Consider the following 21,384-nt stretch of genomic DNA (forward strand, 5'->3'; position numbering starts at 1 on the left):
CCCTGCCCCCGAATGCGTGGGATGGAGGCTCCCATCGGGGGGGGGCACCATCGGGTGGTTGGTCTGGATCCATGAATCCGCGCGCACGCGGTCAGAAGCGGAATTCTCTGGCCAACCTTTCATTCGGGGGTGGGTGGGGGGGGAGTTGGCAGCATACAGGAGAAAACTTGTGATGCCCGCCCCCACTTCCCCGGAACCGCAGATGCGCGAGAAACAGGGCCTGGAAGGACAAGCACCCCCACCCTAAATCAGCGCAGGACGTGGGCGTCAATGTGTCTGTGTGCATGTATTCCCCCCCCCCCGCGGGCCTTTCCACAGGACGCGCCTGTTTAACACATTAGAACTGTGCTGGACGCGCAAGGCTGGGCTGGGAGAGCTCCCTCGCTCGCTCGCTCCCCCTTTGCCCGTCCCAGAGACGTCATGGGAGGGAGGTATAAAATTTCAGGCGAGAGGAGCAGAGAGAGGCAGTGTGTGTTGTGAGGGCGCGCAAAGGAAGAAGAGGAGGAGGTGGCGGCGGGACGGGGCGCGAGCGAGAGAGAGAGAGACGCGAAGGGGGCTCGGCGCCGGGAAGCCCCGTCGAGCTCGAGGGGAGCCGTGGGGAGGAGGGGCGAGGCGGACCAAGGGGAAGGAGACGGCCGCCTGGCACCTGGAGACGGCGGAGAGAGACGCAGGCAGGCAGGCAGGCAGGCGGCCGGCCGGCAACCAGCCCAGCCAGCGCCCGCGGGTCTCCCGCGACGGCGCTCGCTCCCTCCCTCCCTCCCTCGACGCCGCCAATGAAGCCGAGGCGCAGCTCGTGAAGCGCCTCCGCTTCGGCCCGCCTGGCGGGGGAATGGCGACCAAGCGGGAGGCATGATCGGGGCGCGCCGGCCGCCGCAAGTGCGCTCCCGGGCCCGCCCGACACGTGCGCTCCCGGCTGCGCCTCCAGGGCTCCTGGCTCCGGAGCCGCGCCGCGCCGCATAATTGTGAGCCCGGGGAGCAGCGGGGGCGCGCAGGCACGGCGGTTGGAGCCCCCTCGACGGCCGCTGTGCGCCTTCGGACTCATGGAGAGGGACCCCGGCAGCGCGAGGCGCCGATTCGCTCCCTCCTCTTCCTCCCGCTCCCGTTGCCCGAGTGCTGCCCGCGCGTCTTCCTAGAAGTCCCCCCTCGCTCCCGCGGCCGGGGAGTTCCTTCATGCACCTTCTCGCCGAGCGCCGCCAGCCTGCAGGATCCGCCTCGTCGGCGGCGCCCTTTTGCGCGCGCGCGCTCTCCGCCGAGGGGGCGTCCCGCCGCCGCCGCTGCTTCCTCCTCCTCCTCCTCTCCCCGCTCCCTGCCGTCACCGCGCCTGAAGATGCACTTGCACAGGGCTCTGTTGCTCCTCTCCCTGCTGAGCTTGGCCACCGTCAGCCTGTCGCTGTCCTCCTGCACGACGCTGGACCTGGAGCACATCAAGAAGAAGAGGGTGGAGGCCATCCGGGGCCAGATCCTGAGCAAGTTGCGCCTCACCAGCCCCCCGGAGACTGTGGGGCCGAGCCACGTGCCCTACCAGATCCTGGCTCTGTATAACAGCACCCGGGAGCTCCTGGAAGAGATGGAGGAGGAGAAGGAGGAGAGCTGCTCCCAAGACCACACCGAGTCTGAGTACTACGCCAAGGAGATCCACAAGTTTGACATGATCCAGGGCTTCCCGGAGCACAGTAAGTCCCGAATCCTGTGTCCCCGAAAGGGCTTTTGTTGGGGAGGTGATGCCTAAGATTCGCAGTGGAAAATCAGATCCTCAGAGGCTGCCCAGGTAGCTTGGAAGAGATGTTTCTGTGCAACTAAAATCTCCAAGGTGGGGAGAGGATTGGGAGAGCACATCTGACTTGGGTTACTCTTAAGTCCATTTTAGGGATGGAAAGTTGAGGCAGAGTGGTATGGTTACATGGGTAAACTGGGATTTGAACCCAGGATTGAAGACCCAAGGCTTGGTTCCCTGGATTATTCTGATTCTCATAAATGCCTGGGAATTCCAGGTTGCAAGGATGGAGAGAATTTCTCTGCCTGAGCTGCTGAAATCAGGAAGGCAGTGTCTTGGCAGCTGAAATGCCTTTTCTCTGGGATGCAGAATCCTGTCCAATCAAGTGGTTGGCAACAGCTGCCCATTGCACCACTGACTGCAGTGCATGTGCTGTGAGTGTATGCCAAGGCAGCTGTGCTGTTGCAAGTAGTATCCTTGCACACATATCGGCTATTCAGCTAATCTAGCATTAGATGCACTGTCTGTCTTTGCAAAGACTTGTGCGTGTTGCCAGTGTATGTTTTGGATGCACCCGTATATCCGAAGCAGCCATGAGTCAGGAAGGAATGTTTGTGTGTCCAGGTTGAAGTGGGGGAAGCATTCGAGTGAGAGAATGAAATGCATCTGGCTGTGAATTTGTGGCAGATGTATGGAAGTGTGGGTCTGGCCGATTTACATGTAAGCTGTGCGCTCTCTGTGCACTGACATTTGTTCATATGTATCCATGATTTTTGTACCCGCAGTAAACACTTTTCAAAACTGGGCCTGGAATCTTGGCAAACGCTTTGAGTGCATAGGCAGGTTTTCCAATCATCTGGGGGCTGTGAGATCCTGGCAAAAGCCATGTTTCCTTTTGCTGCCATTAGGTGTCCTCGTGGGCTCTTGAATTACAGCAGAGCGGTTTGGGGGTGGGAAGAAGGATGTGGCCAAGTGCTATTGAGGGAGGGGTGCAACCGGAGGAGGATGGCAGGAGTATCTTTCAGGATGTTGATCAATGTGAAGAGGTTGGAGGAGCTGTGGAAATGTGGCTCAGAGGCAGGCGCCCAAACAATAGGGGCTTCGATGTTGCGCACACTTTGGGAGCAAGTCCCATTGAAGAAAGCGAGCCTTGCAGCAGAAGGCTAACTTGCTTTGAAACCCTGAGCCATGGAAGGCAGGCACTTGCTGTGGATCTACCCCTCCCAGCAGGTGAAGAAGCCTGAGCAGCGTTGGCACCAGGGCCAGCCAGAGCTGAGCCAGCTCTCAGTGTCTTGGAATAACATCAGCCCCAAACCCAGCCAACGAACAGGAAACCGAGCCAATGTCTAGAAAACTAAAGTAGGAGGGGTGGAGGGAAGTGGGAAAAGAGAGGCTGAGAGGGAGAGCGGGGAGGGACGTACTTCAGGATTGGGAGAGAAAAGGCGTTATGAGGCTTGGAAGCCAAACGTATCCTTGAAGGGATAAGCAGATACATTAAAATGTTCCATATGTGAGTAGCGGTCACCACAAATACTGGGCAAGAGTCCTTCCTTGTGGGGTACATGCACGCATACATGAACACTAGGCTTAGTGAGGTAAGCCGAGTTGAGTGGATTTGGGTTATGTTTGGCATGTGGCAAAGCGGGGTGGGCATGATCAGGCATAGCCACAACTCTTCAACCCACACTTGGATTTGCAGCCGTAAGGGGAATGTAAGGGGAAATTGTTCAGCCACTGAAGCCCTTTGGCTCAGATCCACTCCTTCCACCGTCCCAACACACCACTGTGGTCGCATGACCTGAGTAACGCAGAAGCTTTGCACAAAAACAAAACAGTGTGGATGTCTTTCCAGGCAGGAAACCATTTTTACAAAGCAGCTCCCCACACAGTTTGGGCAATCCCAGCTTTGCCAGCCAGCGCTATCCCCACCTCAACAAAGAGGGTTTGTGTTAGCATGGTGGAAGTGGCCAAACCATGTGAGGAGCCACTTCCATGTGAACCTACACACTTTCCTTTTCAAGAGGGGAACCAAAGCCAGCATCCAACAAAATAGACGCAGGCTAGTGCATGGACTTTTGACTGCAGAAACTAAATTCCCCCACCTCTCCCTGTGTTGAGGGCATGTGGTGGTGAAGAAATAGGATCTCTTTTGGTTGGATGCTACCCCAAGTCTCCAAATGGAGTCTAAGAAGAACTGGGGGCAGCCCAGAGAGCAAGCCGAGGGGAAGCATGGAGGATGAGGAAAAAGAGGTGGAAAAAGCTGGAGTAACAGGGCAGCCTCTTCCCAATGCAGAGGAGATGGTCACTGAGCTACTAACAGGAAGGAAGCACAGCAGAGCAGCCAGATCCTCTTTATCAGTGGCAGGGAAAAGGAAGGTGCTGAGGAGGCACCACAAAGATGCAGATGCTAAGCAGATGTTGTGCATCTGTGTCTCCTCACACGGAGGGGTGGCAATGTGGAGCCCTAGAGGCTGAGCCTATGCAGATGTGGAGTCATGTCAGGAGGTATCAGCTTTTCTTAGCGCTGCTGTTGCAATGCCAGCACTGTGATGACAGCCAACCATCATCTGTGTTGTTATTCTTGCCCAGCTTCCCAGAACAGTGAGAAGTTCCAGAGGGGCAGCGCCTACCTAGATTTGGTTTCCTTTAGAAGGGTCACTGGAGACTGGCTGGAGTTTTGTAATCTTCAACATTATTTTCAAATACACTGGTAGAGCATGCGGTAGGTGGAAGCGCACATCTTAAACACCCTGACAGTTGATCCAGCTGCTCCACATCAACTCTCCAGGGAAGAGCAGTCAGGACCCCAAAATGCTTTCAACTTCTGACAAGAGGGTAAAACTCATCTTGGCGCTCTCTGTTTCTCCCATGAAAGCAAACCAACCCGGCTGATTTAAAACCTGATTCTGTTATTCTGTTTGTGTACAGAGCCAGATTACATGAGGTAGGGGAACCAGAAGACTTGAGGAAGATCCAGCCATTGAGAGCAACCAAACTACAATGTCCTGAACAAAATGTTAGGAAGCGGTAACTTTCCCGCCAGCTGTGAAGGAGATTTCGGCAGGTCCTTCTCACTCCATTAACCCACTTCTGTATTTTTCTCAGTGGGTCCTGTCTCTTCTTGGTGATGTGAATTTCAAGCCCAGAGCCAATTTGCACACTCCAGTTTCAGGATCAGTTCTCCGAATGATCCTTCTGAAAACAATTTGGGAACATATAGCTGTTGTTAATGGGTCCAGGGAAGTCCTTGAGCCCAAAACCAAATGGAAACTTTAGAGGTGACTGCTTGAAATGTGATCTAGTGCAGGGGCACATAGCATCTCCTGTGTTCTATCTACCTGCATACTGGTAGGGAAGTCATTCAAGAATATACAGTAATGTATTCACACATTACATTCCCACAAGTATTTAAGTCAGAATAACTCATCTAAATGGATGAGGGAAAGAGAGGTGTCAATAACCATTAATAATGGATCTACATTTATGGTGAATGGGAGCCTATGACCTGGCAGGTCCTGTTGGGTTCCAGCTCCTATCACACCAACCAGCATGGCCAGTAGTTGGGGGTGATGAGAGGATTCTAGCCCATCAAGATCTGGATGTCCACTGGCTGCACACATCTGATGCAGAAGGACCATGCCATTGCCCCAAGATGCTCTTGATTAAAGTTAGACTCGCCATAAATAGGAAGTTGGAACCCATAAATCACTATGAAGAAGCTGGGGAAATGGAGGCGAGGTTGTCAAGATCATTTTGTAATAGATATGCCCCCCTCACTTGCTGCGAGAGGAAACATGGCAGCTGCTGGGCTTCTCCCTGCCGTACAGCTGTGCTGATGCTCATGTAGATTAAAGCCAGTGGGGAATGCTACCTAGAGGAAAGGAGGGAGCAGATTAGTCAAAGTGAAACATGGGAAGGTGGTTGGCCCAAGGTGAGCCTATTCAGAATGCTAGGGCAGTTTACTTGGGTGTAGAGAGAGAAAGCACAGGCCAAGACAAAGGTGGAAGGGGTGGCGAGACTCAGAAGAAGCTGGTAGAGAGGTGCCGCCAGGTGGAACTGGGTTGCTCTGGCAGAATGGCTTTAGCCTACCGGGCAGGTATGTTCTCGGTCTGTAACTGTGTATCTCCACAATACAGTGATAACAGCTGAGCCACAGACTCCATGGGCAAAGGCCTGTTAGTCCTTTGGGACCAAGTTGTCTTCATCCCAAGAGACGCCACTGAACTGAGATCACAGGGAGGAAGATGGGGTTGAAATTTAGCAGGGATTTGCCTTGCAGAAATCTGTGGTGCTCCAGCCACTTGCCTGAGCAACGGATTTGGTCCCATGTCTTAAAAAAGGAGAAGTGGCTGATGTTCAACTTTCCCATGGCTCTGTCCCTCTGCCAGGTGGTGATTCAGAATGAATGCGGAGCCAAAGCCAGTCTCCTCCCCGTTTTTCTCCCTCAGGAAGCGGGGAGAGCCTTATTCCATGGAGGGTTTCAGGATTGATACAGGGAAATCTGAGTTTACACACACAGGAAACTGTTCTGGCTCCAAACCATCCACCAGAAACCTCGCAAGTATTTGTCCTGTTCCAGGACTTCGGTCCAGCAAGGGAAGTGAGATAGCAGGAGGAGGAGAGCTTAAGCTCTGATAGGAAAGCAGACCTGATATTTTAGGAGCAGCCTCACATCCTTGTTCCAGATGGTGATAAAAGAGGAAGCTCCCTACACATGCACACAAACACGCCCTGCCTCTCCAGCATTTCATCCCTGGGACAGTAGTGCATCGCAAAGAGAGAACGGGTGGCTGCGGTCCATGTTTAGCCTCAGCGTGGCAGGCTTCCCAAAGGGCCAGGCATGCTTGTCAAAAAGCAGCTGAGAACACCACAGCTGTCTGCCTCTGGGGAAGCCGCCTCTGTATCTGTGTGAACTAAGGACCCCACCCAGCCTTCCTCTGGTCTTTCTAAATATTCCAGTCTGACTTTGGTGACCAGGGTGCAACTGGTCATCTTTTAGCAGCCTTTAGCCTCTGCCCAAATTCATGTAGCTGTTTGCAAACAATCTAGCCATCCCCCAGAATCTGGATGGGCAGGAATGAGAGAGGGAGGGAGAGAGAGGAGGGAAGGTGGGAGGGAAGGAGTTTCCCCACCCACTTTTGGCTCTGATCCTGCCCACAGCCTTGTCTCCCACCAGCATGCGGTCCTTGACAGATTACCCCTCCCTCCTCAAAAAAAAACTCCAGGTTTTTCACTCCTGCTTTCCTATGCATGTAAACATCTATCCATTATAAGTTTTACCATTGTTGCTTGTCCCGAGCATTGGGAATGGAATGGGTTTAAAGAAACGAACGAATGTGCAGTATAAAAGAGAAAGAGAAAACTAAAATGCAACCAGTGTTTTAGTAGTGAATGTGCCTGGGACACAGGGCTTCTTTGTTCCTTGGTGCCGAGAATTGTTAATCCACTTACAGGAACAGCAGCTCAGTAGAAGCCACAGCTACCTTCCTCACTACCTGTGACTTGGTGACTACATGGGACTATTTCACACTTGGAGCCCTAAGCATGTTTGCTATGGCTTTATTGGTTCTGAAACAGGGTTCGTGGCTGTAAGCATGTAAGAGTGTGAAAGATTTGCATTTCCAAAGTAATGGCGATCCTGTGCCATATGTACAACTATATATACTTGCGCATACCTAGGGAATCCCCCAAGTCTGTAGAAACCACTGTCTTCTTATTGGGTGTCCCTGTTTCCTCTTCCAGTCTGGTAGTGAACTTGGGTGGTCAAGTGCCTATTGGAGACTGCATTCCCCTCGCCTTTGTTATGTGTATCCAAGTGATTCTTTCATGAGACACAGAGATCATCCGTACCCCTGAGCTACTGCCAGGAACGTAGCTATGGGCAAAATGATACGTTTTATTGAGCCATTGTAATTCAGTGAAGTTCTTGAATTTAACATATGGTTTGTTGGTTTACAGGGGTCAGCAAACTTTTTCAGCAGGGGGCCTGTCCACTGTCCCTCAGACCTTGTGGGGGGGCGGACTATATTTTTTGGGGGAAATAATGAACAAATTCCTACACCCCACAAATAACCCAGAGATGCATTTTAAATAAAAGCACACATTCTACTCATGTAAAAACACGCTGATTCCCGGACTGTTTGCTGGCCGGATTTAGAAGGCAATTGGGCCATTTCTGGCCCCCAGGCTTTAGTTTGCCTACCCCTGGTTTATTCCTTGCAGAGGAGGCTGGTCCTTTAGAGTGAGCAGGGCACTGTGCCACCAAACGCAGCCTGCCCCCATTTGCCTACTGGCCCTGGCTGTCAGTTTCCTCCTGCTCAGTCTCAGTCTTGCCCAGGCAGAACCAGCAGGCAAGGGGGTGGTAATAAAATGAGAATTAGTTGGCTCTGCCTGTCATTGACTCCACCAGCAGTAGGTCTCCTCTCCTGGCATCAGCTACCACTGATTCCTTCAGGCCAGCATGGCAAAACGACTGTCTACCATGACAGTGCTGGAAGCAATGGGGATTTTTCTCCTGCACAATTTAGGGAGAAGAATCAAGGTGCAGCTAGACCCTGTCTCAGCTATTAATAACGCTGTCACCAAGTGCTCAATTTATGAGCCTGAGATCCTCTCATCGGTTGGATTATGGGCCAGCCTGGCTAATAGGTTATTTCGGTTCCTTCTTTTTCTCTTAGATGAACTGACTTACTGCCCCAAGGGCGTAACTTCCAACCTGTTCCGTTTCAACGTGTCTTCGGCAGAGAAGAACAGCACCAACCTCTTCCGGGCTGAGTTTCGGGTCCTGCGAGTGCCAAACCTAAGTTCAAAACGCACAGAGCAGCGTATTGAACTCTTTCAGGTGAGCAAGCTCAATGCTGGGGCAGAGTGAAGTGTCTAATTGCTGCCCCGTCTCCCCAGAAAACATAAATGCTAACACTGGGACCCTCTGTTATTAAACACCATTTAATGTTATTTCTCTTAACGGTGTTACAATATTCTGCACCCAAAGAAGAAATGTGGGAGGGGAAGAAATGTGCAAAGCTGTAGCATTAGGGGAGCGTTTTGTAAATGATCTCTCCATCCTCCCATTTTCCCATTTGTTTTCTACATCTGATTTAACTCCCCCATTTAAAGCAAACGCTGCTGTACTTCAGGGAATAGCCTGATGTATTTAAAGAAACAATAGAGCATTGGAACATTGTACATGTTCCAGTGCTCTATTATTTCCTTACATACATTAGGACTCATGGTTTCCCAAACTTGGGTCTCTGGCTGTTTTTGGACTACAATTCCCATCATCCTGGAACGTAACCCTCGCATAAATGGGGAGTTGCCTGTGCAATGTATAGTTGGCCCTTTAGTACCTTCTTTGCCAGCGTTGCTTCCCCAGTATTTGTGGTGACACGCTGGAAGCAGAATCCTGTAAGCAGTGGCACAGGACCAGCTGGCCTATGCGCAAGGAGGCAGCACATGTGGAATTTTCCAGCAGTTTTCCATCCGATTAGCTGCCGCTTGCCTAGCTGTTGCGCAGCAGATCAGCCTTCAGTTTCTGACTGGCCTCCTTGTTGCATTTCATCACACCCAGTCAATCCTTGTGTGTTCTCCTGTATATTTTCACTTCTTCCTGTCTAAAGCATGTACAGAACTTGGAGGGATTCTCCTCTGTATTGAGCAGCAACTATTCTGAGCGTTCTTGGGCTTCATCGCCTCCATATCCAGCAAATTGGTAACACACGGGAAGCGTGCAAATGTTTGTATGGAGAGGATTGTCCTAGTCCCTTCTAGTTTGGCAAGACACACTTGCTGCTGTTGCTGAACTGAGCGTGTCTTGCGTGTCTCCTGCCCATGCAGATCCTGAAGCCTGATGAGCACATTGCAAAGCAGCGCTACCTCAGTGGCCGGAACGTGATGACGCGCGGCTCCCCTGAGTGGCTGTCCTTTGATGTCACGGACACAGTGCGAGAATGGCTTTTGCATAGAGGTGAGTGCAGCAGGAAGTAGGTTCAGGGATCCTCTTTGTCTGGATCAGGTGGTCACGCAGACATGTCCGTCAATAACTCGTCACCGAGAGTGAACTACTCGCCATTCACAGCACAATGTTTGAATTGTTTCCACTGTCCATTTTTATTTTTTAGTTTCCTGACCCTCTGTCTGTCTCCCCCAACAAAATTAAGGCAAGATGTTACATTTTGCCCCAAGGGGGAGGCAAGCTGCGGCAGAAATAAGCTCTCAGACAAGATTTATTTCCCATTTTTGTTTTTGTTGTATAATTATTATTGATAATTTAATAATAATTTGATGTCAATGGCTTTGTGAAGTTTAGCAGTATATAAATACCTCAAATAATAAGTAATGTAAATTATAACAAGTAATACAGTACATATTTGCAATTAATTAAGGAAAGGGAATACAAATCAAAATAGGGAGAGCTAAAAAGAGGATATTGACCTCGGAGAAAGGCATTGTGCTTGACATGATATCTGTGGCACCCAGTCATATTTATTTCGACCTCCCCATTCCTCTAAACTTGCTTCTTTATCCTCATATATTTCTTCTTTATCCCTGTGAGGTAAGTTAGATTGAGAGGGAATGGTCAGCTGAAGGTTACCTATTGACTTGGTGGCTGAGTGGGCATTTGAACCTAAGTCTTTCCAGTTCTACAAGCCATTCAGACATGCAAATCACCATTTTGATGCATTATGCTCACTCGTTGACTACAGCATCTGTGAAGCAGACAAAAGAGTCTAAATTTAACCAGTAATAACTGTCATCGGTTCATTCTATTTTGTGAGGATGTAAGCATTCTGACAGATTTCTCAGCAGCTTCAGATATATGAGTAATTAACTTCTCTGGGGGAAGTACGCTTTTGAGCAAAGCACTTCACTGGATTTCCGTCATCCTAAGTAATAGTGCTGTTCAGAGAGTTCGCTGGCCAATAATTTTGTCCATTTCTCAAGTAGTTCATTAACCTGCTCCAGTTCTTAGATAAACAGACCAAAATCAGAGGGAGAAATCCTGTCCACGCTACAGAAAATCAAGGCAACTAACTTGTAAGGGAGGCCCATACTTGTAAGTTGAGAGTGGCCCCCCACTGCTTCTGTGGCTGTTCTTGCCAAGCCACTTCCAACTCTGTTGCTTGACTCTGCTGTTGTGCCCTGCCCCAGTGCCCCTACTCCAATTGCACAGAGGGTAGACCAAACTAGCCCAAGGAAAGTTGGAAAGGTCAGATGGGTGGGGGAACCCAGCCCCAAAGGTCTCATGGGCAACTGGTATCCCGACTGCAGGTGGAGGTGACTGGCATGAGACTGCCAGTGAGTGCCACTGATTCAATGGTACCACAAACCCCTCAGAGCTGTGCCAGGGTTGTGAGGGGGTCTTGGCAAAGTGCCATCGAATGGCCCAACTGCATTTCCCATCCTGGTTTTCTCAAAATGCCGTGCCTTTGAGGTTCTGTCATTCCAGGGCACTGTGGGTTAAAAGAAAAATGTAAGCTCTCACGGGTAGCTGCCATGTTTTTGTGACATGATGGCTGTTTTTGCTTTTTTGTTTTTAAATCAACAATGTTCCGGAAAGTTGGGGACATACCATTTTGGAAAAAATAAGAGACTGAAGCAGAGATCCTGTCAGATGTCACCATTGGCAGGCTTCACCATTGATGTACCACCACCGCTGTAACTCTTCCATTTTCAGATTTAGCATGTAGAGGCCATGCTCTCGTCTACATGCACACATGTGAGCACACACATGTGTTGCACCGACACCCCCTCACGAAGGTGGAATTCATGTAAGGGGGTCACCAATGGTCAGCTACGATATTGGGCTAAATCTGTCACCCCATGGTGAACCCAAATGCACACTCATACAACACGCATCAAGTCGATGTCTACACTGTCTTAGAGGAATTGGCAAGAAATTTGCTTCTGTTTAGCACAAGAAGCTGCTGGACATGAGGGCATCTTGAGGCAAGAATATTGATTCATAGTTGGCCTGTCCTTGCAGGTACAGTCGTATCTGGGTGCCAGTCAAAGCTGGTATGCAGGCAATAAATTCTAGGAGGAGAAGCCGATTTTACGCTTCTTAGATTTTTCTTGGCCAGAGTCCAGGGACTGAACTATTGGTAGCATGCATGTCGCATAGCTTTTGATGTAGGTGACGCTTGCAGATACAAGCAGCAGGTACCTTACCCAGGGCTTTGCGGCTTGTGCAATATAACAGTTGGTGCAGAGCTCGGCATTCATCAGAGAATAACAGGAGAAATGCCGGCAGCTATAGAATTCAAGATGTGGGATTCAGCAGCTGCCACCAGCTGGGAAGATTAAACAGGTGCTGAGATCCAATGGCTGCTTCTAGCTTGATCCTCAAGAGCCTTAGACAATTCCTCTGACTGCAGCTAGCAATGTCCCCTTGCACAGTATATGTTGGTTACTGCTTCTTCCCCCCACCCCTTGCCAGAGCTTTCAAATGCCATGACAATGCAAGGCAAATTCAAGGTCGAAATTACATATGTAAAACGGATGAACCTGTGTTACTGTTCCCAACAAAGATCCCAGTTGCAGCATTTAGGGTTTTGTGGTTGTTTTGTTTTTGTGGGATTTCTGACTTGCGGTACGGAATTCCAGAAAGAAGCTTTCTTGTTAGTCTCAACCATTTACCGTATTTTTCGCTCTATAAGACGCACCAGACCACAAGACGCACCTAGTTTTTGGAGGAGGAAAACAAGAAAAAAAATATTCTGAATCTCAGAAGCCAGAACAGCAAGAGGGATCGCTGCGCAGTGAAAGCAGCAATCCCTCTTGCTGTTCTGGCTTCTGGGATAGCTGCGCAGCCTGCATTCACTCCATAAGACGCACACACATTTCCCCTTACTTTTTAGGAGGGAAAAAGTGAGTCTTATAGAGCAAAAAATACGGTATATAAAGACAAGGACAGGAGAGTTGTGCAGCCTAATGCTGTTCATATTTATTTAGAAATAAGTTCTGTGGGATTTCTCTCACCAAATTATCATTGGTCTGGAGCCTTGAGTGTCAAGAGTCCGCTCTTTTGTGTGTTTTCTGATTGGGCTCTAAATCTTATTATGAACATAATTCAGGAAAATCCTGCTTAAATGGATGGACTCATACAAATTCAAAAGGACGTGACAACCCAAAATCTCAGTGGAACTTGAAACAGCATCAAAGTGAAACTGCTAGGGATCAGTGGATCGTTAAGTGTTGCTTTCTATCAGTTTCTCATTTTTCCAATATTAAATTCAGTTCTCCACATCTCCATATACGTATTTTTTAAATGAAAATCTATTAGCATTTGAGTGGGCATTTCTCCTAATAGCCACATATTTGTACGCAGTTTTGCCTAATACACACTTTCCCCCCAAGCCATTATGTCTAATATAATGCTGTTTTGAACATTTATGTTCACTGATTTATGTATTTTCAAGCATACTTTATCCTAGTACATGCACTTTTGCATATATTATTTGTTGGGAAAACTTCATTTGGAGAGGCATGCATTTTGAAGCTGTGTTTTGTACTGTTTCAGAAAGTGCAAATTTAGTAGGTTTGGCTTTAAATGCAAACCGAAGCTGCATTCACACAGTCATTTATTGCATTTACATGTTGCTTCCCTAGCTGTTAATTTCCACATTATATTTGAGCTTTCACATGATACAAAAACCACTTCTGGAACTATAGTGAAACATGGCAAAACTATAATGGAATATAGTGCAAGTTTAGCACTCATTTCCATAAAATTTGCAGACTGTTTTTTGTTTTCTGGAAAGAAATTATATAGATATGAGCACTAAACTTGCACTATATTCCACTATAGTCCTAGCAGTGGCTTTTATGTGGTGTGGAAGCTCAGATGTAATGCAGAACTTAAAAGTTAGGGGAAAGTTGCAATAATTGAATAAACTGCCATGTGAATGCAGCTAGAATCAAATTTCTCCGCCATCCCTAGAAGGCTTTCGAGATTGCTGCCAAAGAGCAACCCGGGTCTGCTTACCTGCCCCCCCCCCCCGTCTCTCTCCATAGCATATTCCCTGTCTTAATGTCATTACATTATGCATTTTCCTATTTCTGCCACTGGCAGCCAATGTTGGGGAGCAAAGGTGAGGAACCTGGATGATGTCAGGACATGAGGTGACTTCAACTCTGCAACATGGAGCAGGATAGGGAAATGCATCATGAGTCGCCACTTTGGGCAGAAAGTCCATATTCACTGCATGCAAAACTCCGCCCCCATTTTCAGCAGCATAGGAGAATGTCAGTCCCGTTGTCTCCAAAGAAATTAAACATTGGTGGGGCAAAGGAAATGGAATTGCCAAAGAACTGTTTGGATCGCAGGGACATTAAGTTGCTAGTTCTCATGAATTCTTTCTCTCCAAACAGAATCTAACCTGGGACTAGAGATCAGCATCCACTGCCCATGTAACACCTTCCAGTCCAATGGCGACATCCTGGAGAACTTGCATGAGGTGCTGGAGATCAAGTTCAAAGGTGACAGGGGAGAGATTGGAGGGGGAAGCAGCGGAATGGGCCATCAGGAGAAATGAATCATTTCCCCATCTGCATCGGAGTGTTTTTAAAACATTGTTTCTGTATGGGTTTTGCTGTGTTTCTTAATGATAAACCTGTGTAGGGGTTGTCATAGGAGGGCAAGGAGTTACTTCAGAAGTGTGGAGGCACACGTACCTCACAAATGCATGGGTTTGATAGTCATCTCCTTTCTGTGGGGACTCTTGGGAACTGTAGTTTTGTGAGGGATTCTAGGCATTTTTAACAGAATTCTAAGCACCTCCCCCAAACAACAGTTCGTAGGACTCTTTGGAGAAAGGCCATGGCAGAGAAACTGGCACAGAATGCTAAAGTGAAGGGATATATTCAAGGGTGGATCTACTATGAAACTACTGAAGCCTAAGCTTCAGGGCCTCTAATCTTGGAGGGGCCCCAAAAGCAACAGTAGTCTACATTGCTTAAAAATTTTAGGTCTAGTAAGACCCAATTTGAGTCACAGGACTTAAATGGATTAGGTTGTTCGTTTGTTTTTGGTATATATTTCAACAGTCCCAATGTTTTAAAAGTCAGTCACACAGATGTTGTCAAGGTGTGGTAATCTGTCATGGTACAACCCCAATGAAGAAGATAACAGTGGTTACCCCCACCTCTTGGTTGCTGGTTGTGAAGGGGCCCCCATGACACTTCAAGCTTCAGGGGCCCCCAAATGTAGCTCCACCACTGCATATATATCTTGTTGCATAAAGGTGTGCGAAGCAGATACATTGCTGAAGTTAAAGCCTCTCTGGAAAACTCGGTTCTGAGGCGTTCTTGGTTAGACTCTAGTTTCCAGCTGTCATGATGTGGGCATGAAGAATTTGGGCATCCAGCCTGAGGTGGCACAGCCAGCCAGCGGCTGAGTTAGGTTCAACATTAGCAGCTGCCTGGCTTTGGGCCCTGGGCTGTGGCCACGATACCCACAGGCTCCACATCCTGGATATTCCTTCTGCCACACAGTTCCAGTCATCTGACATCTTCCTTAAGCCATTAATCTTCCTCGGCCTTTCTTGAGACTGAAACCAGTAACAAGAGGAGCAGATTAATGGCTCCACCACCAGTTTACAAATTATAAAGCAAATGACCCACAACACTTGGTTTCAGGCTAAGAGGAAACCTCGTTTCTCCTGGCAAGGCTGGCTGCAGTCCTTAGAGAGGAACCTCACAGGGGCCAGGCTGCTGGAGAGTTTCCCAAGCTGCCCTCCTCTTAAACATCCTTCATGGATTCCAACATTTTCCGCTGCAGCTCTAGAGTGGCCGTGCAGTTTTGCTAATGCCCTTCCCCTTCCCCTTCCAGGCATTGAGAGTGAGGACAGCCACGTGGGGCGTGGGGACTTGGGGAGCTTGAAGAAGCAGAAGGACCTGCACAACCCCCACTTGATCCTGATGATGCTGCCCCCCCACCGACTGGGAAGCCCCGCCCTGAGAAGCCAGAGGAAGAAAAGGGCGCTCGACACCAATTACTGCTTTAGGTAAGCGAGGGGTCCCTCTCTTTCCCTTCCACCTCACCCCTGGGGTTAACTGTGGCTCCACCTGATTGCTCTGCAGCTGCAAGGCTGGCAATTGGCTAGTTTTTATTTTGTTTCCATGCTTGCACTGTGATGGGGAAATGTTCTGGAAGCCCAATGCAAAGCAGGGATGGCTTGTTCAGTCAAATATTGTGCTTGACAATGAGGGGTGCCTTTGAGTTTCACATTTCCTGCTTAGCACGTGCGGAGCTCAATGGCTTGCAGTGTTTCCCTCAGTTGTGGTGAAATAGGAATTCAGGGTCACATGCTTCTCGGAATTTCAGCCTGCCTGATCAAAGGACCCACACTCCTCCCCCATGTGCTTTTTTGGTGGTTCCCCTGACCCTCCCCCCAGAGCCTTTTTTTTGGGGGGGCGGTCCATTGTGCAATAGGAAGTCCTTGCCCATAGCTTTCGCTGATGGACTTGTTAGGCGAGTAGTTACAAATTTAACTAATTCCTGTCAGGCAGCATAACTTAATTTGGGCTGCCATATCCAGCTGGTAGACTTCAAATCCAGCTTGCTAGGTCACTACCAGCACCTCCAGCACCAAGTGAAAACTATGGTGCAGAGAAGTTCCTCTTTCTCCAAAGCCCTTGATTCCATTTCAAACCCTTTTGTTCCAGGAACATGGAGGAAAACTGCTGTGTGCGTCGCCTCTACATTGACTTTCGGCAAGACCTGGGCTGGAAATGGGTCCACGAACCCAAGGGATACTTCGCCAACTTCTGCTCTGGACCTTGCCCATACCTCCGCAGTGCGGACACAACTCACAGCACGGTACATCAGTTCCTTAATATTAGCAGGGAACCTAGAATTTGGGAGATCTGCCTCCCACAACTTAAAAAATAAATAAATCATAGTTCATAGAGGCTCACAGAACTGTTGTTGGCATCCGCCTGTCTCAAGAGACAATAGAGTGCGCCTCCATGGGTGAAGTCAAACTGCTGTGTTAGTTCACTGGGTCACAAGCCTGGGCTGAGTGTAGGGAAGTCCAGTGCCCCCAGATGACAAGACCCCCACCCCACCCCCGGCTTCGCTGATGTGTTTCAAAGGAAAGCATAGCAATACATTTAGCCAATACATTCTATTGGCAGAATATATTCTATTGGCAGAATTGCCAATAAATTCTTTTGGCAGAAGTTGCCAATAGAAGGCCTTAGGGGTGTGAGTTTGAAGGAAATCTGTATAGAGAAATGACATTTTCTAATTCTTAGAGCCATTTTTTTATTTTCTTGTTTTATAATGCTCAAGACTTTGATCTGCCTCATGTTGGTGTGGCATGACTGATGGAAAGGCACTCTGTGGACACTCAGAATCAGTATACCTATTTAGGCTTCTCATAACGTAATTCAAAGTTTAGAGTGGAGTAGTTTGCTAGCAGCTGGTATTCTACCCAGGGATTCTGTTTCACACGGCGTGAGAATTAGATTTAGTCCTGGGTTCAGCTGCCATCTCAGCTCTGTACTCACTTTCAGGCCTTTGGCAAATGGCAGCCTCAGTAGTTGTCTTTCTGCAGAATGGATGCGCCTTTGAGCGAACTTGGGAATAATCGTTGATGTGTCTTGGTTGAGGCTGCTCTTCTCGCATGCATTGAATTTAACTGGTCAAATTCTAGTACTTGTGCTACTGAATACACCTGGCTGCCTCTGGCATGTTTCCTCATGTCCTCTTCATACAGTGGTACCTCAGGTTACAGACGCTTCAGGTTACAGACTCCACTAACCCAGAAATAGTACCTCGGGTTAAGAACTTTGCTTCAGGATGAGAACAGAAATCGTGCTCCGGCGGCACGGTGGCAGCAGGAGGCCCCATTAGCTAAAGTGGTACCTCAGGTTAAGAACAGTTTCAGGTTAAGAACGGACCTCCGGAACAAATTAAGTTCTTAATCTGAGGTACCACTGTATTGGAAATGGGATGAATTATGCAAGTTACCCTAAATGTACTTCTGTCCAGCTGGAATATTTTGGGTGGGGAACGGAATATAGGAAGGGAAGGAGTCATATGCATAACAATGTAATAAGGTATAGGATGTGTAGAACTACAGAGTAGGAAACGAAAACTGGGAAAGGGCAAGACGTACAATAGTCATTGGGATCCTTCCATCCAAACCCATCCTGATTTTTGAGATAGGTCAGATGTTGTATACTTTAAGCTTTGCTCTCACGTATGCAGGCCACAAACTCCCCGCCCCCAATGATTCTGGTACAAGTCCCTGAACTTGTGTGGCACAGTAGAGTCTACAATCCATTGTGCAGTTGCGGGGATGCCTATTTCTAAGCACTGCAAGCGTTTCCTGGTTGTGGCTTTTTGTAGAGGAGATCTATGTTATCCCTAGTGGCTGGTCTCAGCTGCTCAGCCAAGCTGTGTTGGCATCTGTACAGCATAGGCAGCTTCCTGCATTCCTCGATGACCCAAAAAGAAGAGAGCCCTATGGAAGAAGTGGTAGTGTTTTTCTGGCAATATACTTGGCAGCATCAAGATTTTAAAGGCAGCTGATGTTATGTCATAATCTCAGACTAAAATGACAGAAAACCAGTGCCTGACAGATGGTGTTATGGTCTCAAGGGAAACATTTCCTAGAGCATGTGGAAAGGGCAAGACTTTATAATGGAGAGAGGGCATCGTGAGAGTTTCCCCAATGCAGCTCAATAAAACACTATTACTTAGGTTGTGAGCCCTATGGGGATAGACATGACCTAGATGAAGCTGCCATAAGCTGATCTGAGCCCACAGGGCAGGGCAAGGTTTAAATATAATTAAGGAAAGACACACACAGTGCGAGAGGATCTGTTTATTAGGAGTGAAGGCAGGTTTTGGCTCCTGTTTCCGAAGGAAGAGAACCCTTCACTAGTCAAATTCTAGTTATATGCAGGTGTGCCAGCGGCACGATGAAGCTGTGAAAAAATGGTCAAAGGTGTCCATTATGGAGAAGCCAGTAGAGGGGATTCCGCAACCCTTGTCATTTCATACCTTAAAGGGATGATTTATGAGGGTTTAGGGAGAAGCTGAGGACTAGAATGTGTGCCATCATGGTTAGCGTTAGGCAGGCTTCTGTAGGCTGAGGAAAATTGTTCTTCTTTTACAGTAAGGCAGACTCCTCAGTATTTAGAGAGGCATTTTTAGTAGGGATAAAAGCAGATTGTGACTCTTCCCCCCATAAATCACCAACACCCCTCTTGCATGAAAAGCAGCAGCCTTTGGGGAGAAGCACTGCTCTAAGGTTAGATGTTTAAAAGAGTGGTTCAGATCCAAGACTAAGGAGGAGGCGGAAGAATCTGTCAGAGTCTCCCAGGGCTCTCATCTGGCACTCCCTCTCTCTCTCTCTCTGGCAATATATGAGATGGAGCAGAGAGAGACCTCATTGGATTTGTAGAGGATTCAAAAAGCTGGGAGAGAATGTAGATACCCGAGAGGGACTGGATTAAATCCAGCATGATCTGCAGATGCTGGCCAAAGCAAGTTGATTTTTTTCAGCTGTTTTTCTTGAAATTCAAACAGGGCCATAGGATGGTTACACCCAGGGATTTTTGTTTTTAAAAGAGCAGGCTTTGCTTATTTGAATGCAGAGTGGAGGTCTGAGGGCTACAGGGCTGCACTCGTGTTTCTTACTTCAGGCTGGGCTTTACTCAGCTGCTGCAAATTAATAATCATATTGCCTAACAAGCTGTTAAATATGTTAGCGGTGGAGCTGGGTGTGGTAAGCTCCACAGTTTAAGATCACTGAAGAGAAGCATGTTTTCTGCCTAATGGCAATTTGTGTTTTGGCCTAAACAGATTCGTGTGTTTTTCCTGGTTGCTTTTCCAGGTACTTGGCCTATACAATACACTGAATCCTGAAGCATCCGCCTCCCCTTGCTGCGTGCCTCAGGATCTAGAGCCTCTCACCATCCTGTACTACGTCGGAAGGACCCCCAAAGTTGAGCAGCTCTCCAATATGGTGGTGAAATCCTGCAAATGCAGTTGAAAGGGACCCAGTGCAACCATGGCCGAGAAATTGCAGCGATCCATTCTCTGCTCCCAGGTCAAAAAGAAACAAGTACTTGAAGGAAGGTACTGTAATCTGGCTTTTCTTACACTGCAGTCAAGGACAATCTACCCACTTTGAAAACCTTTAATTAAAACAACAACACCACCCACCTCTCTGCCTTCATGCCTCTCTTTTTCTTTGGGAGTTACTTTTGCAATACGGAGGCTGGGGAAGAAGACACACGTACCGGCTAAACATTTAGTGGACAGACAGAAAGAAGCAAATGAGGAAGAATTCACGGAAGGAGGAGACGATTAGCAGAGCTGTGGACATTTGGCAGGAACAATGGGACTTCTTATCCCACCGTTGACTTCTCTGCGAGCCCAGCCTTTTCTACAGAATAACGAAGATTTCCTTATGAAGGAACGTAATATTTTCTTAGAACCAGAACATAATGGACATAATTATTCTGCCTACAAATGGGTGCAGGAGTCAGTGGTCCCAACTTCTCAGAACGACCACTTTAGAGAGGACCTCTTGACTATGGTGAATTCTCACACAGTTTTCTCTCCTCCTGGAGTCCCTGCTCAATTACCTCTGGGTAAGAGTGGGCAGCAAATGCAGGATTCTTCAAAGTAATCTCTAAAGGATCCTGCACTTGCTGTGGTGGCTAAGGTATTGTAAGGAAATCTGCACATCTCTTGCACAAGGACCTGGCCCAGGCCACACCTGCCAAGGTTTTATTAAGAAGTATTAACCTCAACTATTGTAAAAAAATAAAAAAATAAATATTTTTTGGAATTGGGAACTTTCTGTTAAAACAAGTTGCTTGGTCAGAGGAGGGGAATGGGTAGATGCACCAGAACTGCCAAAATTGGCTCCTTTCTGAAAGCCTGCTGTTCTTGATAGATCTGTGGTCTGAGGGATTGGAGAGCAGATAGAACTTGAGCTTGTTTTCTGCTGAGAATGAAGTCGCTTAGCTTACCATGAACATTTGGTTGATTTTGGTTCTTAGTGAACTAGTCAGATCACTTTACCATGAACATGATAATGACGCTGTTTACTTCAACCGCATTTTGTCCTCCTGTGAAGCTGCTTTATACCAAAGCTATTCTTCATTGTCCTATTATGTTTGAGGCTGCCGACACTGGCTGGTAGCAGCTCTCCAAGGTCTCTGGCAGGGGTCTCTTGCAGCTGTGCTATCCCACATCGTTTTAAGTGGAGAGATCAGGAATTCAACCTGGGACTGGTTCCATGTGCTCTACCATTGACCTCTTTCAGGAATGAGGCCAATAAAAAGGGGGCCAACTCTGCTCTTGTTGCAGTGCCTATTGGTCCTTTGCCCTTCTACTTATGTTTCATTTTCACATACTTAAGTGAGGGGCTGTGACTGATCTACAGTAATCCAGTTCTCCTTGCTTGCATTTCCTCCTTTTCCACCATAAGCCCCACTCCATTGCCGTGACTCTGCTGTTTATGCTCACTCCTCTGCTTTTTTCGTGTGTGGTCTCCCATCTACATCAGCTTAGTACCAAGCTCGCCTGCCAATGAGATTAACCTTCTGCCCTTCACTGTGGTCCTGAGCCAGACTAGGGTTCCCACACCTGTAACCTGGACTGGAAAAAGCTTTTCCCAATATTAATAGCTGGTGCAGACAGGCAA

The 21,384-nt window shown here is 48.1% G+C and overlaps 1 protein-coding gene across 1 annotated transcript; it reads left to right on the plus strand.

The window, feature by feature from the left end:
• Positions 1 to 1,155: 1,155 nt before the first annotated feature.
• Positions 1,156 to 20,530, plus strand: TGFB3 (transforming growth factor beta 3). The gene is given in 8 exon segments (XM_081174271.1): positions 1,156 to 1,224; positions 1,226 to 1,673; positions 8,392 to 8,555; positions 9,548 to 9,677; positions 14,084 to 14,191; positions 15,543 to 15,717; positions 16,379 to 16,532; positions 19,561 to 20,530. Coding segments are annotated over 8 exon segments (1,392 nt in total). The 5' UTR covers positions 1,156 to 1,170; the 3' UTR covers positions 19,720 to 20,530.
• Positions 20,531 to 21,384: the final 854 nt, after the last annotated feature.

Source organism: Podarcis bocagei (genome assembly GCF_964188305.1).
Source record: "Podarcis bocagei genome assembly, chromosome: 1".
In the NCBI taxonomy this organism is placed as follows: Eukaryota; Metazoa; Chordata; class Lepidosauria; order Squamata; family Lacertidae; genus Podarcis; species Podarcis bocagei.